Source organism: Leptopilina heterotoma, unplaced genomic scaffold (genome assembly GCF_015476425.1).
Source record: "Leptopilina heterotoma isolate Lh14 unplaced genomic scaffold, ASM1547642v1 Lhet_63, whole genome shotgun sequence".
Lineage (NCBI taxonomy): Eukaryota > Metazoa > Arthropoda > Insecta > Hymenoptera > Figitidae > Leptopilina > Leptopilina heterotoma.
The window spans coordinates 1,241,467-1,259,355 of record NW_025111149.1 but is presented as its reverse complement, the minus strand read 5'-3'; the positions used below and the strand labels follow the sequence as shown (position 1 = coordinate 1,259,355).

General features: G+C 25.7%; 1 protein-coding gene across 1 annotated transcript; it reads right to left on the bottom strand.

The window, feature by feature from the left end:
- Positions 1-373: 373 nt before the first annotated feature.
- Positions 374-17,750, bottom strand: LOC122509813 (kinesin-like protein Klp61F). Its single transcript, XM_043624066.1, has 15 exons — positions 17,529-17,750; positions 17,109-17,256; positions 16,055-16,204; positions 11,265-11,425; positions 11,042-11,191; positions 10,727-10,963; positions 10,196-10,571; positions 9,865-10,115; positions 9,502-9,760; positions 5,994-6,566; positions 5,691-5,870; positions 5,282-5,504; positions 1,347-1,468; positions 930-1,145; positions 374-522 (listed from the first exon to the last, which is right to left on the bottom strand). The coding sequence occupies exons 1-15, from the start codon at positions 17,591-17,593 to the stop codon at positions 409-411; spliced, it is 3,225 nt and encodes a 1,074-aa protein (XP_043480001.1). The 5' UTR covers positions 17,594-17,750; the 3' UTR covers positions 374-408.
- Between the last annotated feature and the right edge of the window lie 139 nt (positions 17,751-17,889).

Below are 17,889 nucleotides of genomic sequence, written 5' to 3'. Positions count from 1 at the left end.
TGATAAAATCGTATGAACAATATATATCATGGATATTATTGTCATATCAAAAGTAACGTAGTAATTACGAAACATAAGTTTCCATTTTTCTTTAAACACAAAAAATTGTTATTATTATTATTTTTGGAAATATTTAGAATGTATCAAAAATTAATTTCTTTGCACTATATTTCAATATTATAAAAGTATATTATAAATTTTTTATTAATGTCTAAATTTGATGTCTCAATTTTTTTAAAATGGAAAATTATAAATATAAAAAAGATGAAATTTTATGTTTCTGGTATGGAAACAATTTTAAAATTTATATATAATTATACCCCAGCACATTTTCAAAGAATGGTAATTTCATCTAATGAAAATACAAAAAAAGTAAAAATATTAACCTTTTTTTTATTCATGATGAAACTAGTTGCAACTTCCTAGAACTTTTCGACTGACACTTTTTAGTTTTGATAATCGTTTGATTTTTGTGTTGTTTGGTTTGATGAACTCCTCCTCGTCATTTTCTTTATCGTTTTGCTGAAAAAGACGTTTTTTTTAATAATTGTGAAATTTTATTTAACGACGTTAAAGAAGAAAGGTTAACAAAAATTTACTTGTACTTCTTTTGTTTCATATAACATTAATTTAATTAATATTTGATCTAAAATTTTATTTTTATTGAATTTTAATTCAATAAGAGTTATAATAATCAAATATTGATTGAAAATATTTGCTTTTTTAATTTTCTTACATTTGTATGAACATTTTTTTTACTTACAAACTCGAAAATAGGTATGGAAGTAAAATAAAATATATATATAAAAAAAATAAAACACAAGAAAAGCAACAAAAATAGAATTTATTGATAACATATATAGGTATATGAATAATTGAAAGAAACTTTTAGAAAATTGTCAATTTTCTCGAATAACTTCTAAATGTACCTTTAATGGCAAATCTGATTCCGAATGTCTTATGAGTTCATTGCTGGGTCTCGCGATGATGGAGATATCAGAGGCCGAAGCGGCTTTTACCATTGGATAACCAACAGTGTTTCCATTAAGAATTTGAAGTTTGGAAATTGACACGCTATTAGGTGTGGATGTTGTCTGAACGTTATTTCCAGTTGGTGACGTATTCACACCGATTATTGTCGAATCCTGAAATTAGTAATTCATATTTTTCTATATTCTTTTTAATTATAAAATTATTAATTAATTAATATTAAATTAATAAGAATTAAAAATAAATTAAAACTATGAAAATTAATAAATTAATAAACCAAAAGCGATACTAAAAGTTAAAAAACTAATTATTTACAGATTCAATTTAAATAGATTAATAAAAATAAATTTCCCAACCTCGTCTTCAGATTCACCAACACTTCGAGCACGTTCAATAAATCTTTTAACAATCCTTTCACGTGGAGAAGTTGCTACTAATTTTTGAGGATAGCGAAAATCTTTTCGAACAGGCGTGGTTCCTGAAAAAAGCAGAAATCAAGAAAGTTAATATTTTTAAATATTTAGAATATAAAAAATAGCACTGAGTATTACCTATTCTTGTAAACTGTTTTACAGAAGAAAAGATAAGAATAAAAAAAGTCATTTAGAGAATAAATTTTATATTTAGGCCTCTGCCTTCAATTCTAAATTTTTATAAAATTCAATTATTTTCAAAACATTTTCAAAACATTTTTTTCAAACTTTTTAACATATTTCTTCAACACTATTATTTTTTTAAAAATTGTGATAAAATTCTCCAAAAAATACAATTGTTTGATAATTTTTCTATTAACTACTTCTAAAAATTCAATTATCTTCAAAAAATTTCAATTAAAATTTTGAAATTTCTAAATTTTCTCTGAATTCTAAAATGAAAAACTTAAATAAAATTGTTAAACAAATGTTTAAATACTTATAGTATTATATTCTTCCACAGGAGTTAAAATTTTTAAAAACATTAAGTTTTCTGTAATTTTTAAATACAATTATTAAAAATTCAAATCTTCCAAAATTTCAATTTAAATCCTTTTGAAATTTAATTATTTCAAAAAATCTCTACTATAACTCTTTCAATATTAAATATTATTTTCCAGAATTTTAAACCCAAAATTCACTTTCTAATTAAATGTTTTTAATAGTTTTGAGAAAGTCAAAAATTCGATTGGTTTCAATTTAATTTCATGAAATTTTTCCATTTGAATATAAATATACGTTTAAAAATTCCAAAAACTTTCTAATTAATAATTAATTTTTAAATAATTGAAATCAAATTTTTTCAAAGAAATTCTGTAAAATTGTTTTTTAATAATTTTTAATTAAAATAATTCAGAATTTAAATCTTCTAAAATCTCGATTTGAAAGCTATTGAAATTTAATTGTTTCTACAAATTTCTACTGTAAATTCCAATATTCAATTATTTTTTAGAATTTTTGCTTTCGGAATTGAATTATTCAAAAAATGTAAAAAACTTCACTTAAAATTAAAATAATATATGTACTTAAAATAAGACTTCAATTTTTAAATTCAATTGTTTTCAATTCAATTTTAAAAATTTTGGTCATGTATTTGAAAATTTTTCAATTTACTGAGTATTCAAAAATTCAATTAAATTCACTCAAAATTGCTTTCGTGTATTTCAATTCAACAAATGAATTCTCGAAAAATTTTCAGAAAATTATTCAAAATAATTGATATAGAGAAATATTTTAATTAAAAATTTTTGAAATAGAAGTTTTGAAGAGTTGTATCAGAAACCAGTGTTATTTGAAATTTTTTGAAAAACTGAATTGTTCAGAAATTGTTTATTGTTTGAAATAATTGTTTCCAGAAATTTCTACAACAACTCTTAAAAAATTCAATTTTTTTATGTATAAATATTTCAACTGTAACATTCTTCATAGTTTTTTAAAAAGTTAATTCAAAGGCATTTTAGGTTTTCAATATTTGCAAAGTTCACCAAAAAGTAGAATTTTTGCAAAACAATGTTATAGACGCTTTTCATGAAAAAAATTTGACTATATAGTTGGGTCAAAATAAGTGAAACCGGCCACTTGAAAAATTTTTGTCCCCGAATTTAAAGTTATCTATGGTTTTTGATAGATATATGAGTAAACTTTTACCCGCTAAAATATTTTTCAAAAATTTTATTTATTTTGAAAGTTATCAGGTGTTAAACTTTTAGGTTACTTTTTATTCTTTTCATTATTACTCCGAAACGAATGAAGATAATTTCAATTTTTTTTTTGGAAATTAAAGCTAAAAGTCTGTAGTTTAAAGTGCAACTGAAAAAATTGCTGTATAATAAAAATTTCTAATTGTTATTAACAATTATTTTAAACAATTGCGATTTAAAGTATGTTCTCAATGTCGGAAAAAAATCAAACTATACTCATGTGATGCGCAAAACTCTAACGAGTAAATTAAAAAAAAAAAAAGTGAGTAACCTCTAAAATTACAGAAGTTATGCATATTTTTCTGACGACGCGCGGGAATTAACTGATTCGCAAACTCTCGAGCGCGCGGGAATACGCCCGCGCCCGCTCCCGCCGCACTGCTCACACTTGTGTTTTCAAACAATTTATGTTTACAGAGAAGGAGAAGTAATTAAAATATTATTTTCTTACTGAATAGTTTATTAATATTTTTACTTTTGGAGTAATTATATACATAAAAACCATTTTGTATGTACTCATAAACTGCTTTGCAGTTTTTATGCTTTGATAAAAAACTTTTTTCGTGGGTCTGATATTCTTGAATCGTACAAAAATCGAAATCGATATTGTTTGTGTAGAATTTCATCAAAAAATTTTTTAAATAATTGGATTTCTAAATAAAATAATTGAATCATTTGTCACTTCTCCAAAATTCAATTTTTATTAGTGTTTTAACTGAAATTTCTTCTATAAATTCGCTATTTTTAATAATTTATTATTTCTTAAAATTGTATTCCCATAAAGAATTTTATTAACAAATTTTTAAATAATTGAATTCTTTGAACGAGTTTTAATAAAATGTTTAAGAATAATAATTATTAAAAAAAAATAAAATAAAAAATAAAATAAAAAATAAAAATAAAAAATAAAAAAATAAATAAAATAATAAATAAAAAATAATAATAATAAATAATAATAATAATAATAATAATAATAATAAATAAATAAAATGTTTAAGAATAATAATTATTCTTAAACATTTTATTAAAACTCGTTCAAAGAATTCAATTATTTAAAAATTTGTTAATAAAATTCTTTATGGGAATACAATTTTAAGAAATAATAAATTATTAAAAATAGCGAATTTATAGAAGAAATTTCAGTTAAAACACTAATAAAAATTGAATTTTGGAGAAGTGACAAATGATTCAATTATTTTATTTAGAAATCCAATTATTTAAAAAATTTTTTGATGAAATTCTACACAAACAATATCGATTTCGATTTTTGTACGATTCAAGAATATCAGACCCACGAAAAAAGTTTTTTATCAAAGCATAAAAACTGCAAAGCAGTTTATGAGTACATACAAAATGGTTTTTATGTATATAATTACTCCAAAAGTAAAAATATTAATAAACTATTCAGTAAGAAAATAATATTTTAATTACTTCTCCTTCTCTGTAAACATAAATTGTTTGAAAACACAAGTGTGAGCAGTGCGGCGGGAGCGGGCGCGGGCGTATTCCCGCGCGCTCGAGAGTTTGCGAATCAGTTAATTCCCGCGCGTCGTCAGAAAAATATGCATAACTTCTGTAATTTTAGAGGTTACTCACTTTTTTTTTTTTAATTTACTCGTTAGAGTTTTGCGCATCACATGAGTATAGTTTGATTTTTTTCCGACATTGAGAACATACTTTAAATCGCAATTGTTTAAAATAATTGTTAATAACAATTAGAAATTTTTATTATACAGCAATTTTTTCAGTTGCACTTTAAACTACAGACTTTTAGCTTTAATTTCCAAAAAAAAAATTGAAATTATCTTCATTCGTTTCGGAGTAATAATGAAAAGAATAAAAAGTAACCTAAAAGTTTAACACCTGATAACTTTCAAAATAAATAAAATTTTTGAAAAATATTTTAGCGGGTAAAAGTTTACTCATATATCTATCAAAAACCATAGATAACTTTAAATTCGGGGACAAAAATTTTTCAAGTGGCCGGTTTCACTTATTTTGACCCAGTTATTTTTCACACTTTAGAAATTTCGCATTTTCTGAAAATAGTTGAAAAAGTCGGAAAAGTCATTATCCGACATCTGAAAATATTCGAAATTAATATTTTATTTAACGAACCTGTTGGCACATCGCGACGAAGATCTTCCACGAGGAATTTGTCAATCTGGTGTTGAGTTGTTCGTAATTCTGTTGTTATTCCAATATTCCACTCGGTGAATTCCACACTCTGAGTCTCCAATTTGCGACAGATTTCAGTTGAACTTGTTAATACTTTGTTACGTTGATCTTCCATAAATTCGACATGATCGACACTTGCATCTGCGACAATCTTATGTAATTCCTGGAGAAAAATTACAGTTTATTAATAACTTTATCTATTAAATTCAATATTAAATTGAAAACTTATAATTTTTTTCTAAGGATATCAAAATTGTTGCGATGCAAAGTTTTGGTTAGGTTTTTTGTCTCAATTTGATATTATTAGAGAATCTGTGCTAGTAACAAAATTGTTGAAAAAATAACTTACTTGCACAGATGATAAAATTGCACTTTTGTCTTTTGCCGTTTTTTGTTGTAATTCACCTGTACTATTAGTTACAGACTTTTGATATTCCCTTATTGTATTTCTGCTTTCTTCTAAATCTAATTCAATGTTCTCCGTGAGTTGTTTGCTTTGCTCGATCGTTTTCTCAGCAATTCTCCAATTCTGAATTAAATATTTTTCAGTTTTATTTAATATGAGTAATAAATAATAATAAATAACAAACGAAATAATATAATGAAAATATTTTTCATTCAAGTTAATTGTTGTAATATTTTCATTACTCACCTTTTCAAATCCTTTTGTTAATGATGTTTGAATACATTGAATATCTTTACTTGCTTTACTCTTGAAAAGTTGATCTCGATCGATATTATTTTTGCGTTTGCACGCATTGTGATTGCTTAAAGAGTCATATTTGTCATCTACTTGTTGCAATAGGTGGAATGTTGAATTTTGATTTTCTTCATCACTTTTCTTAATCGATTGATACTGTTGCCATAGGTTCTCAAAAGCCTTTTCAAATGTCTTTCTATTTTGCTGAATGTTATTTTGATTCTCCTGACAGGATTGTTTTATTGCTTTTAGATTATTTATTTCACTTGCAAGACGATCGTGCTCTTCAACAAGTTCATTTGAAACCTGACTCAGTGTTTCATTCATGAATAATTTGTAATTTTCTAATTTCGATGTCATTTCTTTATTCAATGAACGTAAATTCTCGGTTATTTTATTGTTCACCAGTTCACTCAATCCAGATGCTAATTTTGAAGAAATTTGATGAAGTCGATCACATTCTTTATCAACTATTCCCGACGTGCTTTGTAGTTGTAATATTATCCAATTGTAATAATAATCGTACTGAAAGTGAATAATTTTTATTTTTAAGTCAAAGTTTATACTTTTAGGTAAAAAATTATATTTTTAAGTTAAAGAAAAACGTGTAATATAAACAAAAATACAACAGGCATCGCACTCGATAATTAATTTTAAAAACCGGACAAGTGCGAGTAGAACTCGTACTAAAACCGAGGGTTCCGTACCCTCGTTTAAAACTTCTACTTTTTTGCTGAAACAAATATAAAGATAAACTCCAATATTTTTCGCTGTATTTTTTCTGTAATCTACAGGTGAAAATAAATAAATAACCAATTTTCATCTCTTCAGATAAAAAACTGTGGGCGCTAAGGTAAAAAACACGCTTTTTTTGACGAAATTTTTCAAAACTATGAGTTTTTCCTGAAATCTACACATGAAAATACATAATAAGCAAAACTGTAGTCCAAGAGGCCAAGAATTGTGAAAACCAAGGGGGGGGAGGTACACACTTTTTTTCTAAATCAAAAAAATTTCTAGTTTTCCGCAAAAATAATATGAAGATGAACTCCAATAATTTTTTCTGTAATCTACACGTGAAAATAAATAAAAAATGCCAACGCCAATCCACTAGACTAAGAATTGAGAGAACTAGCATAGGTATAATTATTATCAAATATTGAAAAAAAAATTTTAGGCTTTCGCTCAAAACGCAATGAAGATCAATTCTAATCATTTCCACTATATTTTTCCTGTAATCTACACGGGAAAATACAAAAGTGTACAAATTTTCAGCTCTGTAGGTAAAAAACTGTGAGCGCTAGGGTGAAATACACGCTTTTTTGACGAAATTTTTAAAAACTTTGAGTATTTCGCTGAAAAAAAATGAAGATGAACTCCAATAATTTTTTCTGTATGTTGGTTAAAATCTACACGTAAAAATAAATAAAAATGTATAACGCCAGTCCACTAGATTAAGAATTGTGAGAACCAGCAAGGGTTAAAGAATTTTCGAGCTTACAAAAAGAGATTTTAGTTTTTCGATGAAAACACCATGAAGATCAATTCTAATCACTTCCGCTATATTTTTCCTGAAATCTACGCGAAAAGATACATACGTGTACCAATTTTTAGCTCTCTAGATGAAAAACTGTGAGCGCTAGGGGGGGGGGGGTACATGATCATTTTCCGTAACCGTTTTAATAGGGTTCCTACCGGGTACGGAACCCTAAAAAGTAGCAAAAATATGCTCTAAGACTGAAAAGAAGTAATAAAAAAGTAGTTATCGAATAAAATAAAAAACTGTGAAATCAACTGGTTCGTCGGAATCGCTCACAATTTTCTTTTTTTGACAAAAAACGGGCCAAAACTGGGAATTAATTTTAATTATGAATTATTTTTTAATAATTTAATATTAAATTTTATTATAATTATTATATTATATTTATTATATTATATAAATTTTAATAATTTCAAAAAAAGTATACTATTTTTGTCAAACTTCGAAGCCAAAAAACTTGATGAAAACCACGCTAAATTTCAAAATAATATATTAGTGAATTGTTTATTTAGTGATACAGAATAAGAAAAAAATTATATGAATTTTCGGAAATGACTACAATTTTTATATTTTTTCAAAAGACGACCAAGTTTATGAAATTGGCTATTTTTGTCAAATTCCCAAGCCAAAAAACTTTACGAAGACCACAAAAGCATACAGTTAACTGACAATCAATTTTCAATTTTAATTCTTATTAGAATTTAAAAAAAATAATTGAATTCATTCGAAAAATTTAATTACAATTGTATTAAAGTTATTGAATTCTTGTAAACAAATTTTAAAATAATAATTAAAAATGATTAATTTTTGAAGAATTTTCTAAACACATTATTGAAATAATACCTATATAGGATACTTTTTTACCCGTTTGCAACTTGAAACAAATAATTGAATACTTTCGAGAAGTTTGATTAAAATTGTAATTACAATAATAATTGAATTCATCCAAAGAATTTTATTATTTGTCAACAAAATATTGAATTATTGCAAAAAAAAGTATTCAAATTTTTTAAAATAAATTCCCGCAAAGAATTTTATTATTTGTGAAATTAATTCAATTGTTGGAAGAAATTTTATTCAAATTTTTGAAAATAAATCCCTGCTAAGAATTTTATTATTAATTTGTGAAAATAATTCAATTCTTGTAAGAAATTTTATTCAAATTTTTGAAAATAATTTAATGGTTTTGAAGAATTTTTTTTGAAAATAATTAAATTCTTTCGATGAGTTCAATTAAAATTGGATTAAAAATAATTGAATTCTTAAAAAGAATTTTATAAAAATGTTTGAAAATAATTGAATTTCTTTGAAGAAGTTTATTATTTATGAAAATAATTTAATTCTTGTATAGAATTTTGTTAAAGTTTATGAAAAAATATTTATTAATTTGAATTTATCACTTTATTTTTATTATTAGGTACTCTATTTATATTAAAAATAATTATTTATTGAATATATTTATTATTCCTGTTAAAATTTTATCATTTATAAAAATAATTGAATTCCTGTTAAAATTTTATTATTTATTAAAATAATTAAATTTTAGCGAAGAATTTTATTAAAATTCTGTTTAAAGAATTGAATTCTTTTGAGAAATTTTATTAAAATAATAGATATCTCAAGTAATTGAATGTCAGCAAAGAATTTCATTACTTGTGGAAATAATTGAATTGTTATAAAGAATTTTATTAAAAAATTTTCAATTGATTCTTAGAATTCTATTAAAATTGTTGAGAATAGATTTTTTATTTCAAGTATTAGCGGTTCTTAAGTAGTCGAAATTTTCAATAAAAAGAAAAATGTATCTTTTAGTGTCCAAATAGTATCAAATTATGTAAAAAGTAGTAAATAATAAATAATAAATTTTAATAGAGTGCGCGAAGCCTGAAAAGATTAAAAAAATAATAGAAAAGTACTCACAGATTCATTTACATCTTCTGTTAATTTACGATTAATATTGCCCTCTTGTTGCGTTAATTCCTTTGAAATGTGATTAATAGTTTTATCTATACTTCGATTATAACCGGCTGTTTGTAAATTAACTTGATCCTTCATTGACAAATGGCATTGTACCAATCCTTGGGCATGGAATGATAAGTCTTGTTCGATACGTTGAAATCGTTTTGAGATATTTTTGCGAAATTGCTGACCAAGATTTTCATTTTCTTCTTCAACTCGTCTGTAAGAGGAACAAAAAGTAATAAATGAAAAATTGAAAATATTTTCTATTTAATTTCGATGTTTTCTATATATATAAATTTCTTAAAAGAAAAAAAAACTTACGTTTTTCGCATTATTTTATCATGAAGTTTTTGAGTGTCAGTTGTTGCAGTTTCCGCAACATCCAACAATATTTGCGCTTGTTTTGATAAAACTTTCTCCGTAGTGGCGTGTCTATCAACAAGATGCTTGTGTACATCTCGATCTAATTCAGTATCCTTCAAAACATTTCTCGTAGTATTTAAATCGTTTTTCGTACGATAGAGATCCTCTGTTTGCACTTTGTATTGTGACTGAAGCTCATCAAAGAGTTTCTAAAAATACAGATAAATAAAATTAATAAAAATGAAATAAAAGTAAAAAAGAAAAATAGAAGAAGGAGAGGAAAATATACTTCTTTCGTTTGCATGGCCTCTTCGACAGCTTTGATATGATTAATTTTGTCCTCAATTTCCTTTCCTTGACACTCAATTTGTGTTTGCATTTCATTGAAATTTTCTTGTGCGAGATAAACTCCGTTGCGTTCACGAGTCGCAGCTAAATCACGTCGTAAACGCTCAATTTCTTCAGTATATTCTTTGAGTAACGCCTTTTTGGAGAGTTTTTGATTGATTTCCGGTCGATTTGTGATATTTTTCGCACGATGAGCATAATCCAATGTTGACAATGTTTCGTCGAGATTTATACTGGCTGGCGAAACAGTTGCAATAATAGAAGTCTTTGTTCGTCCTCCTAACGACTCTTGCAATAAACGAGTCAATTTGGATTCTCTGGAAGGAAAAATCAGAACATCATGAAATTAATAACCATAAAATCTTGAATTAAACTAAAATTAAATTCCAAATTAATTAAAAATTAGATACAGATTAAATTAATATTATTAATTAAAACTATCAATTAAAAATTAGTAATTAAATTTATGTACCGATATGGAATGTGAGGAGCTCTTTCAACAAGAGCAGTGATAACTCTACCGAGAGTTAATAATGATTGATTTATATTTCCAGCTTCTCTTGCTCTTCGCTCAACTGCGCCAGATCTTCCGATATTTTCACTTCCCGCAAGATCCACTAAATTCAATTTTCCCGTTTTCATTAATTCCTCACCGTCCACAGTATTTTCTTTTATGTGCACAGTAATCGAAAATACAGTATGAGATCGGCTGCAAAAAAAACAAAATATTATCCAATAAGTTGCTAAATTCGAGGAAAAAAAACTATTGTAAAATTACTGCACGTACCTCGATTGAGCATTCATTAATGTAGCTGCAGTTTGTCTCTTCTCTGAACCTTTCTCAAGAATTTTGTATACTTCGCTTTTATTGTGTACTGTCACTTCCTCTAATCCGTGAATAATTACTGCACCTTTTTTTGCCGCATCTTCGTATAATCTGAAAAATTTTTTAATAATTTTACCTTTTTCATTATTTTATTTATTATACTTTCTTTTTCGATTATTCTTACCTGATTTTAGATGCATCATCATTTGGTGAAAGAAGATCAAATAATTCCTCATTATATAATTCCAAAAAGCTAACACGTACTGAATATTCTTGAGCGTCGAGTGTTCGAATTTCGTCAAATAAATGACTTAGGGCACGAGGAATTATACCAGCGCTTGTGTCCTAATAACAATGAAAAGATATTTTCAATGATTTTTACTGCGGTAAATTTAATTGCAGGTGGATTCCACGTCAGTTCAACACACTTATTTTCATGACTTGTTGGGATTTGGCTGTACTTTTGTAAATTCATTACTTTTATAGTGATAAAAAAAAAAAAAAAATTTTGAAAATTACCAAAAATATGGCATTTTCAAAATTTTTGTCTTTTTTTTAAAGTGCTATAACTTTAAGTCTAATTAACCGATTTTGGATTTTAAAAAAAGGATTTCTTTGGTTTTTAAGTATATTTTAAGTTAAAAATAATAAAAAAAAAAAATTCAAAAAAATTTTTTTTTTGAAATTTTGAAAAATTAAAAATCCGTTTTTGAAAAAACATTATCTTCGATTTTTTTCAAAATTTTACTGAATGTTAGGGCAAATGTGCTTTACATGTCCTGTAAGTTTTATCTTGGGATCTCAAAGGGATTCGGAGTAAAAAAATAAAACGTAACCATATGGGTAAATCTAAAAAACATTCAACTTTTATGTGACTTTGTTTTTTTATGTACGTATGCCCTACAACAAACCTAATTCCTTCTGGATAAAAGACATCTTGTACTACTCAATGCCTCAGAAAAAGTTTGGAGTGGTTAATTGAATAATTTATGTGTTTTGCGACTTGAAAGTCAGAGAATAATAGAAAAACTCAAAAATTTGGCGGTGATTTTTAGGAGATGGAAGATTGAACTGAAAATAACTTTTGAAGCAATTTATGTATTAATCTGATATTTTGCGTATTATTATTTCTTATTTATTCATTTCAAATATACTAAGTGAGAAAAGTGTGCAACAAAAAATAGCGAAATGGTGAGTATTTAATAAGGGGTGACTCTAATTTCATCCACAATAAATTATTTTAGTTTTTTTGCATGTAGTTTTTGAAGCATTTAATTTTTAAAAATTTCTAAGTAGGGTAGAGTGGGGTAAAAAAGCCATGGTGTAAAAAAGCCATTTGAGTTTTATTTAAAAACTATTAAGCCGATTTATCAGCTGTTTAGAATATAAATACTATTAGGTAATACGCAACTTTTGAATCTAATTTGAATGTTGTACCTAGATTAATATTGTTTTTATTGTAATTTTAATTTTTTGTTGCTTTTTTGAAAACATTTTGGTGAACTTTTCAAACATATTACAGTCTGATTAAGTGAACGAATAATAAAAGTAAATGTTTGTACATAAGGAGAAAAGTATACCGAAAACGTATACAATGTTAATTTTTGGAAATTGAACTGAATTAACAATTTATTTTTGCTTTTTTTAATAACTGGTCTTGGGTGTAAAAAAGCCAGGGCAAAGAATCCATTGAATATTTTGTGAAATTCACTTGTTTTCTATTTAAACTAACCTTCTTATTTTACAAAATTTCTCGTGTTTATTTAATAAAATAAATTAAACACGACGAAAAAGTAGTTCAAAGTGCATTTAAAAAATAAACAATGAATAAACGGTTGCAACGAAATATGTTATCTGTGGTAAAACTTAAAGAGAACTTCTAAAAAAGGTACGAAAAATTGGCAGTGCAAATCGAAAACAGGTAAACTTAATATAATTTTCAATTTTGCTTGCTAAAAACTCTTTCATAATTATTAAAATATTTTTCAAATAAGACTATTTGTCATATAAATAAAGGAAAACTATAAAAATACCTAAATTGATAACGTGTTTTGCTAAAATCGTAGGGTGGCTTTTTCACCCCACCAGGTGGTGCAAAAAAGCCACTTGCAGTGCTTTCGTAAAACTCTTATAACTTAGTCCTTTCATGAGATAAAAAATATTTCCGTCAAGAATTTTCAAGCTTAATAACTAAACTTTCAATAACAATTGGAAATTTGAGAAAAAAATTTTAAATACAGATTTTACAGCATCAAAAGTAAAAATGTGGCTTTTTTACCCCACTCTACCCTACACATTGTATTTGACAAACGATTGTTAACAATTTGGTATGTTAACAAAACGTGTGCCTTTAAAATAAATTGACCTTTAATGGTAAAATATTCTAAAAGGTGGAGTGTAATCTTTATTTAAATGACACCTTATTTGAAGGCACACTTACAAAATAATTCAAAACCACATAATTTCTTTTGTAACTGATAGATTTTTCATTTTTACATATACCTGTAAAATGCTTCAAAAAGTTTTTATAAGGCTGAGTACAGAATAGGTTACAAAATTAAGTGGCGAGTGGCTAGGGTGGTGAGTGTCGTGGAATGTACAATAGTGGGGGCAACTTTTGACTTTAAGTTTAATCTTTTTCACCTCAACTTTAAGTTGAGGTTACGATTTTCTTTTTTTTTCTCTTTTTTGTTTAAGAGGTTACGATTTTCGAAATTTGAAAGCACAAATCTAGGCGACACTGCCCCCACTATCGTACACTCCACGCCACTCGCCACTAAATTTTTTAACCTATTCTGTATTCAGCCTTAGGAATGTATAAAAATCGTAATTTATTGCATCGTGTCGTTTTTCACGTATGTATTTTGAAGTTGGTGCAAAGCTATGATTTTAAAATTAACCAACATTTATGTTTTTTTTGTAAATGACGAAGTTCATACTAATTGTCAATTGTAACCTATTTATTAACGTCAAAAGTAAAGAAACCGCAATGTCTTCAGGTAATTTAATATTATCCTTTATATTTTTATTATATTTAAAAATACTTTTTTTCTTGGTTAGTATTTACTGTTGCCATGTATTTATTAATAATTTCGCTAGATTTAAAAATCCTCAATCGGGATAGAATGAGATAATCGATTATTTTTTGTTACTTATATGGAATAACTAAACAAGGAGCAGAAAATGTTAAAGTTAATTTTTATAAATGATAATTAATTAAATTTATAATATTAATAAAAAATAGTATAATTTGAATTTTGTTTATTTCTTGTTTAATATTTCACAAGTCAGGTCGTTTGTAACTGTGATATAGCATACCCGAAAGTTTGTTTTCCGTCTAACTTTTGAAGCAATTTATGAATATTAATTACATTGATATTTTCTGATTCATTGAATAATTATGAGTAAAATGATATAAACAATGCATGAATGCTCACAAATTAAAAAATTTTCCCTTTTTTGTCGAAGTGAGCATGTTTTTTAGATTTGCCCATATATTACGAACATATAGGGCAAAATTCCTCAACTGCCCAGGTAAAAAAATGAATTTTCTTTAAACTTTGCTAAAATGTTACCATTATTAGTAGAAGTGTAAATATTAATTTTTTTTAATTTGATAAAATATTTTTTAAGTAATGGAGTTTCAAAATTTTGATTTTTTTGAAAATCTATTTTTTTGATTTAATATATTTATAAGTAATATTAATCAAATTTAAAGTATGAATAGTGATTTTTAAAGAAGGTTTCACGGGCTATAAGCTGGTGACCTTTTTTCTATGAGCCATGTAAAAATCAGAGTGGGACCATGAGAATTTTGGAGGAAAATAATAATTTATCATTATTTTACATAGAAAATGATGATTTATAATTAATTTCTTCAAAAAGTTCCATGGTCCCACTCTGATTTTTACATGGCTCATATGAAAAAAGGTAAGCTTTCGATTGGGATAGGTTACGAAAAAATAAAAAACACCGATTTTGAGATACAGTAGAACTTGGTTAATACGATTCTGTATGGACCGCACTAAGAATGCGTCTTATGCGGGAAAACTTATTAGGTGGGATATAAAATGTATGTCTTTAATTGCAGGGACCACCATAAATGAGCGTCTTAAGCGGGAAATCGTATTAAACGGGATCGTATTAACCGGGTTCTACTGTACATTGAAATTAAGAATTTGACCTTGAATTTTAAGGTCAAATTGACAGAAAACAACTTTTTTTTCATCGCCAGCTTATAGCCCGTGAAAACCCCTTTAAAAATCACTATTCATACTTTAAATTTGATTAATTTTACTTATAATCGAAAAAAATATATTTTCAAAAAAATCAAAATTTTGAAACTCCATTACTTAAAAAATATTTTATCAAATTAAAAAAAATTAATATTTACACTTCTACTAATAATAGTAACATTTTAGCAAAGTTGAGAGAAAATTCATTTTTTTACCTGGGCAGTTGAGGAATTTTGCCCCATATGTTCGTAATTTGTGGTTACGTTTTATTTTTTTACTCCGAATCCCTTTGAGATCCCAAGATGAAACTTAAGGACATGTAAAGCACATTTGGCCTAACATTTAGTAAAATTTTGAAATAAATCGAAGATGATGTTTTTTCAAAAACGGATTTTTAATTTTTCAAAATTTCAAAAAAAAAAAATTTTTGAATTTTTTTTTTATATTAATTTTAGCTTAAAATATACTTAAAACCAAAGAAATCCTTTTTTTAAAATCCAAAATCGGTTAATTAGAACCAAAGTTATAGCACTTTAAAAAAAAAGACAAAAATTTTGAAAATGCCATATTTTTGGTAATTTTCAAAATTTAAAAAAAATATTTGGTGGAGTTGTTTATCACTATAAAAGTAATGAATTTACAAAAGTATAGACAAATCCCAACAAGTCATGAAAATAAGTGTGTTGAACTGACGTGGAATCCACCAGCAATAAAAAGAATTGTAAATAGAGTAACTTACACTTTGCCATTGCAAACCAGGATCATTACTATAGCCTTCCATTGTAAAAGTCTTTCCAGTACCTGTTTGTCCATAAGCAAATACTGTGCAATTGTATCCGGCCAATACTTCATCGAGTAAAGGATGTACAACAGCATTGTAAACATCAATCTGTCAATTTTTTTTAAATTTATTTTTCAATCAAAATATATCTAATATTTATAAACATTTCTCTTTCATAAAATTATTTTAAAAAATACAATCAGGTTTACTAAATTCTAATAAGTTGGAATAAAATTTGTTTAAAAACTAAATTCTTTAGAATTTTTAATTAAAATTATTTGAAAATCAACTTTTATAAACTATCAGATTTTAAACCATTTAAAATTAAATAATTTATCAAAAATTGCTACTATAACTTCATCAAAATTATCTAAACATATGTATTTCAAATATTCTGAAATTATTGAATTATTTATAAAAATTATAAAAGCAACTCTTCTAAAATTCAATTATTTTTAGACTTTTGAAGTAAAATTATTCGCTAACTAATTTATAAGTTTTATGATAGTTCTTCAAGAATTAAATTATTTAAAATAAATTCAATTTTATATTCTTTAAAGTTTAATTATCGTCAGAATAAAAAAAAAATTAAAATTCAAGAAGAAATAAATCTTTTCAATATTTTCAACACGAAAAATCAGAATTTTCTTATAATTCTAGAAATTTAATATTTTGCCAGTACATTTGATGAAATTCCCAGACTTTTCCCTAATTTTCCAAAACTGTGGCAACCCTGACAATGTGATTTATTTAGAAAAACAGACAAAAGTTACACATTCAATAGAAAAAAGGAAAAATTACATACTCAATAGAAACAAGGAAATATTACACAGACAAAAGAAAGAAGGAAAAATTATACATTCAATAGAAACAAGGAAAAATTACAGATTCAATAGAAACAAAGAAAAATTACATATTCAACGCAAAACGGAAATTGAACTAAAAAAATTGACAGAACCAAAAGAGGTATTTGTGATTATAAAAAAAGCTCTAAGCTCAAGAATTTTCTCACCTGTTTTGAATGAGGTCCAAAAACTCTGTCGAAGGAGAATTTTTTTGATATTTTGTCATTTGGTCTCTCTCGTACAACAACATCTTTATTTGAAGGAACATCAACGACTAACGCTGATTTTTGTGTTTTTTCAAAATTATTTATTGGCCTGTGAACAAAATATAAAGTGTCAAATTATCCACTACACTATTCGAAATACATTACAATATTCGAAATAATTAACGAATAATTAATTGAATTAATAAATATCCTAAAACAGTAAAAATAATTGTCAACAAATTGAACGAAATTCAAGAAATAAAAGTTCGTAAATAACTTATAAAGATTTAGACACAAAATATATAGTATTTTAGAGGTAAAAATTCGAAAATTTGACACTTATTATTATGTATATAGAGACGCTAGTGTTATGAACGTTACCTGACACGGACGAAAACCTGAATGTTCTGATTTTTGTCCTTTCTACTTGGACGTGTGTCATTCATTTTGAGTGCTTTACTTGAAACACTTTAATTAGTTTATTTAGACACTGAATTGCTTTTTTAAACAAGCTATTTCCACAAAAATAGCACGCCTTTTATCAACACATGAAAGAACGCACAACTTTTTACCTCACAAATAAACCGTTGACCGTTTGAAAATAATTTAGTTCACATTTCATTAACCAGAGGCGCTAAGGTGCTCTATTTTTAATTTCCGGTTTTTGAAAAAAGAAATTAAAACAATTTTGAATTTATTAATTTTTTATGAACGGTAATTATTTTGTTAGTGTCGGAAATAA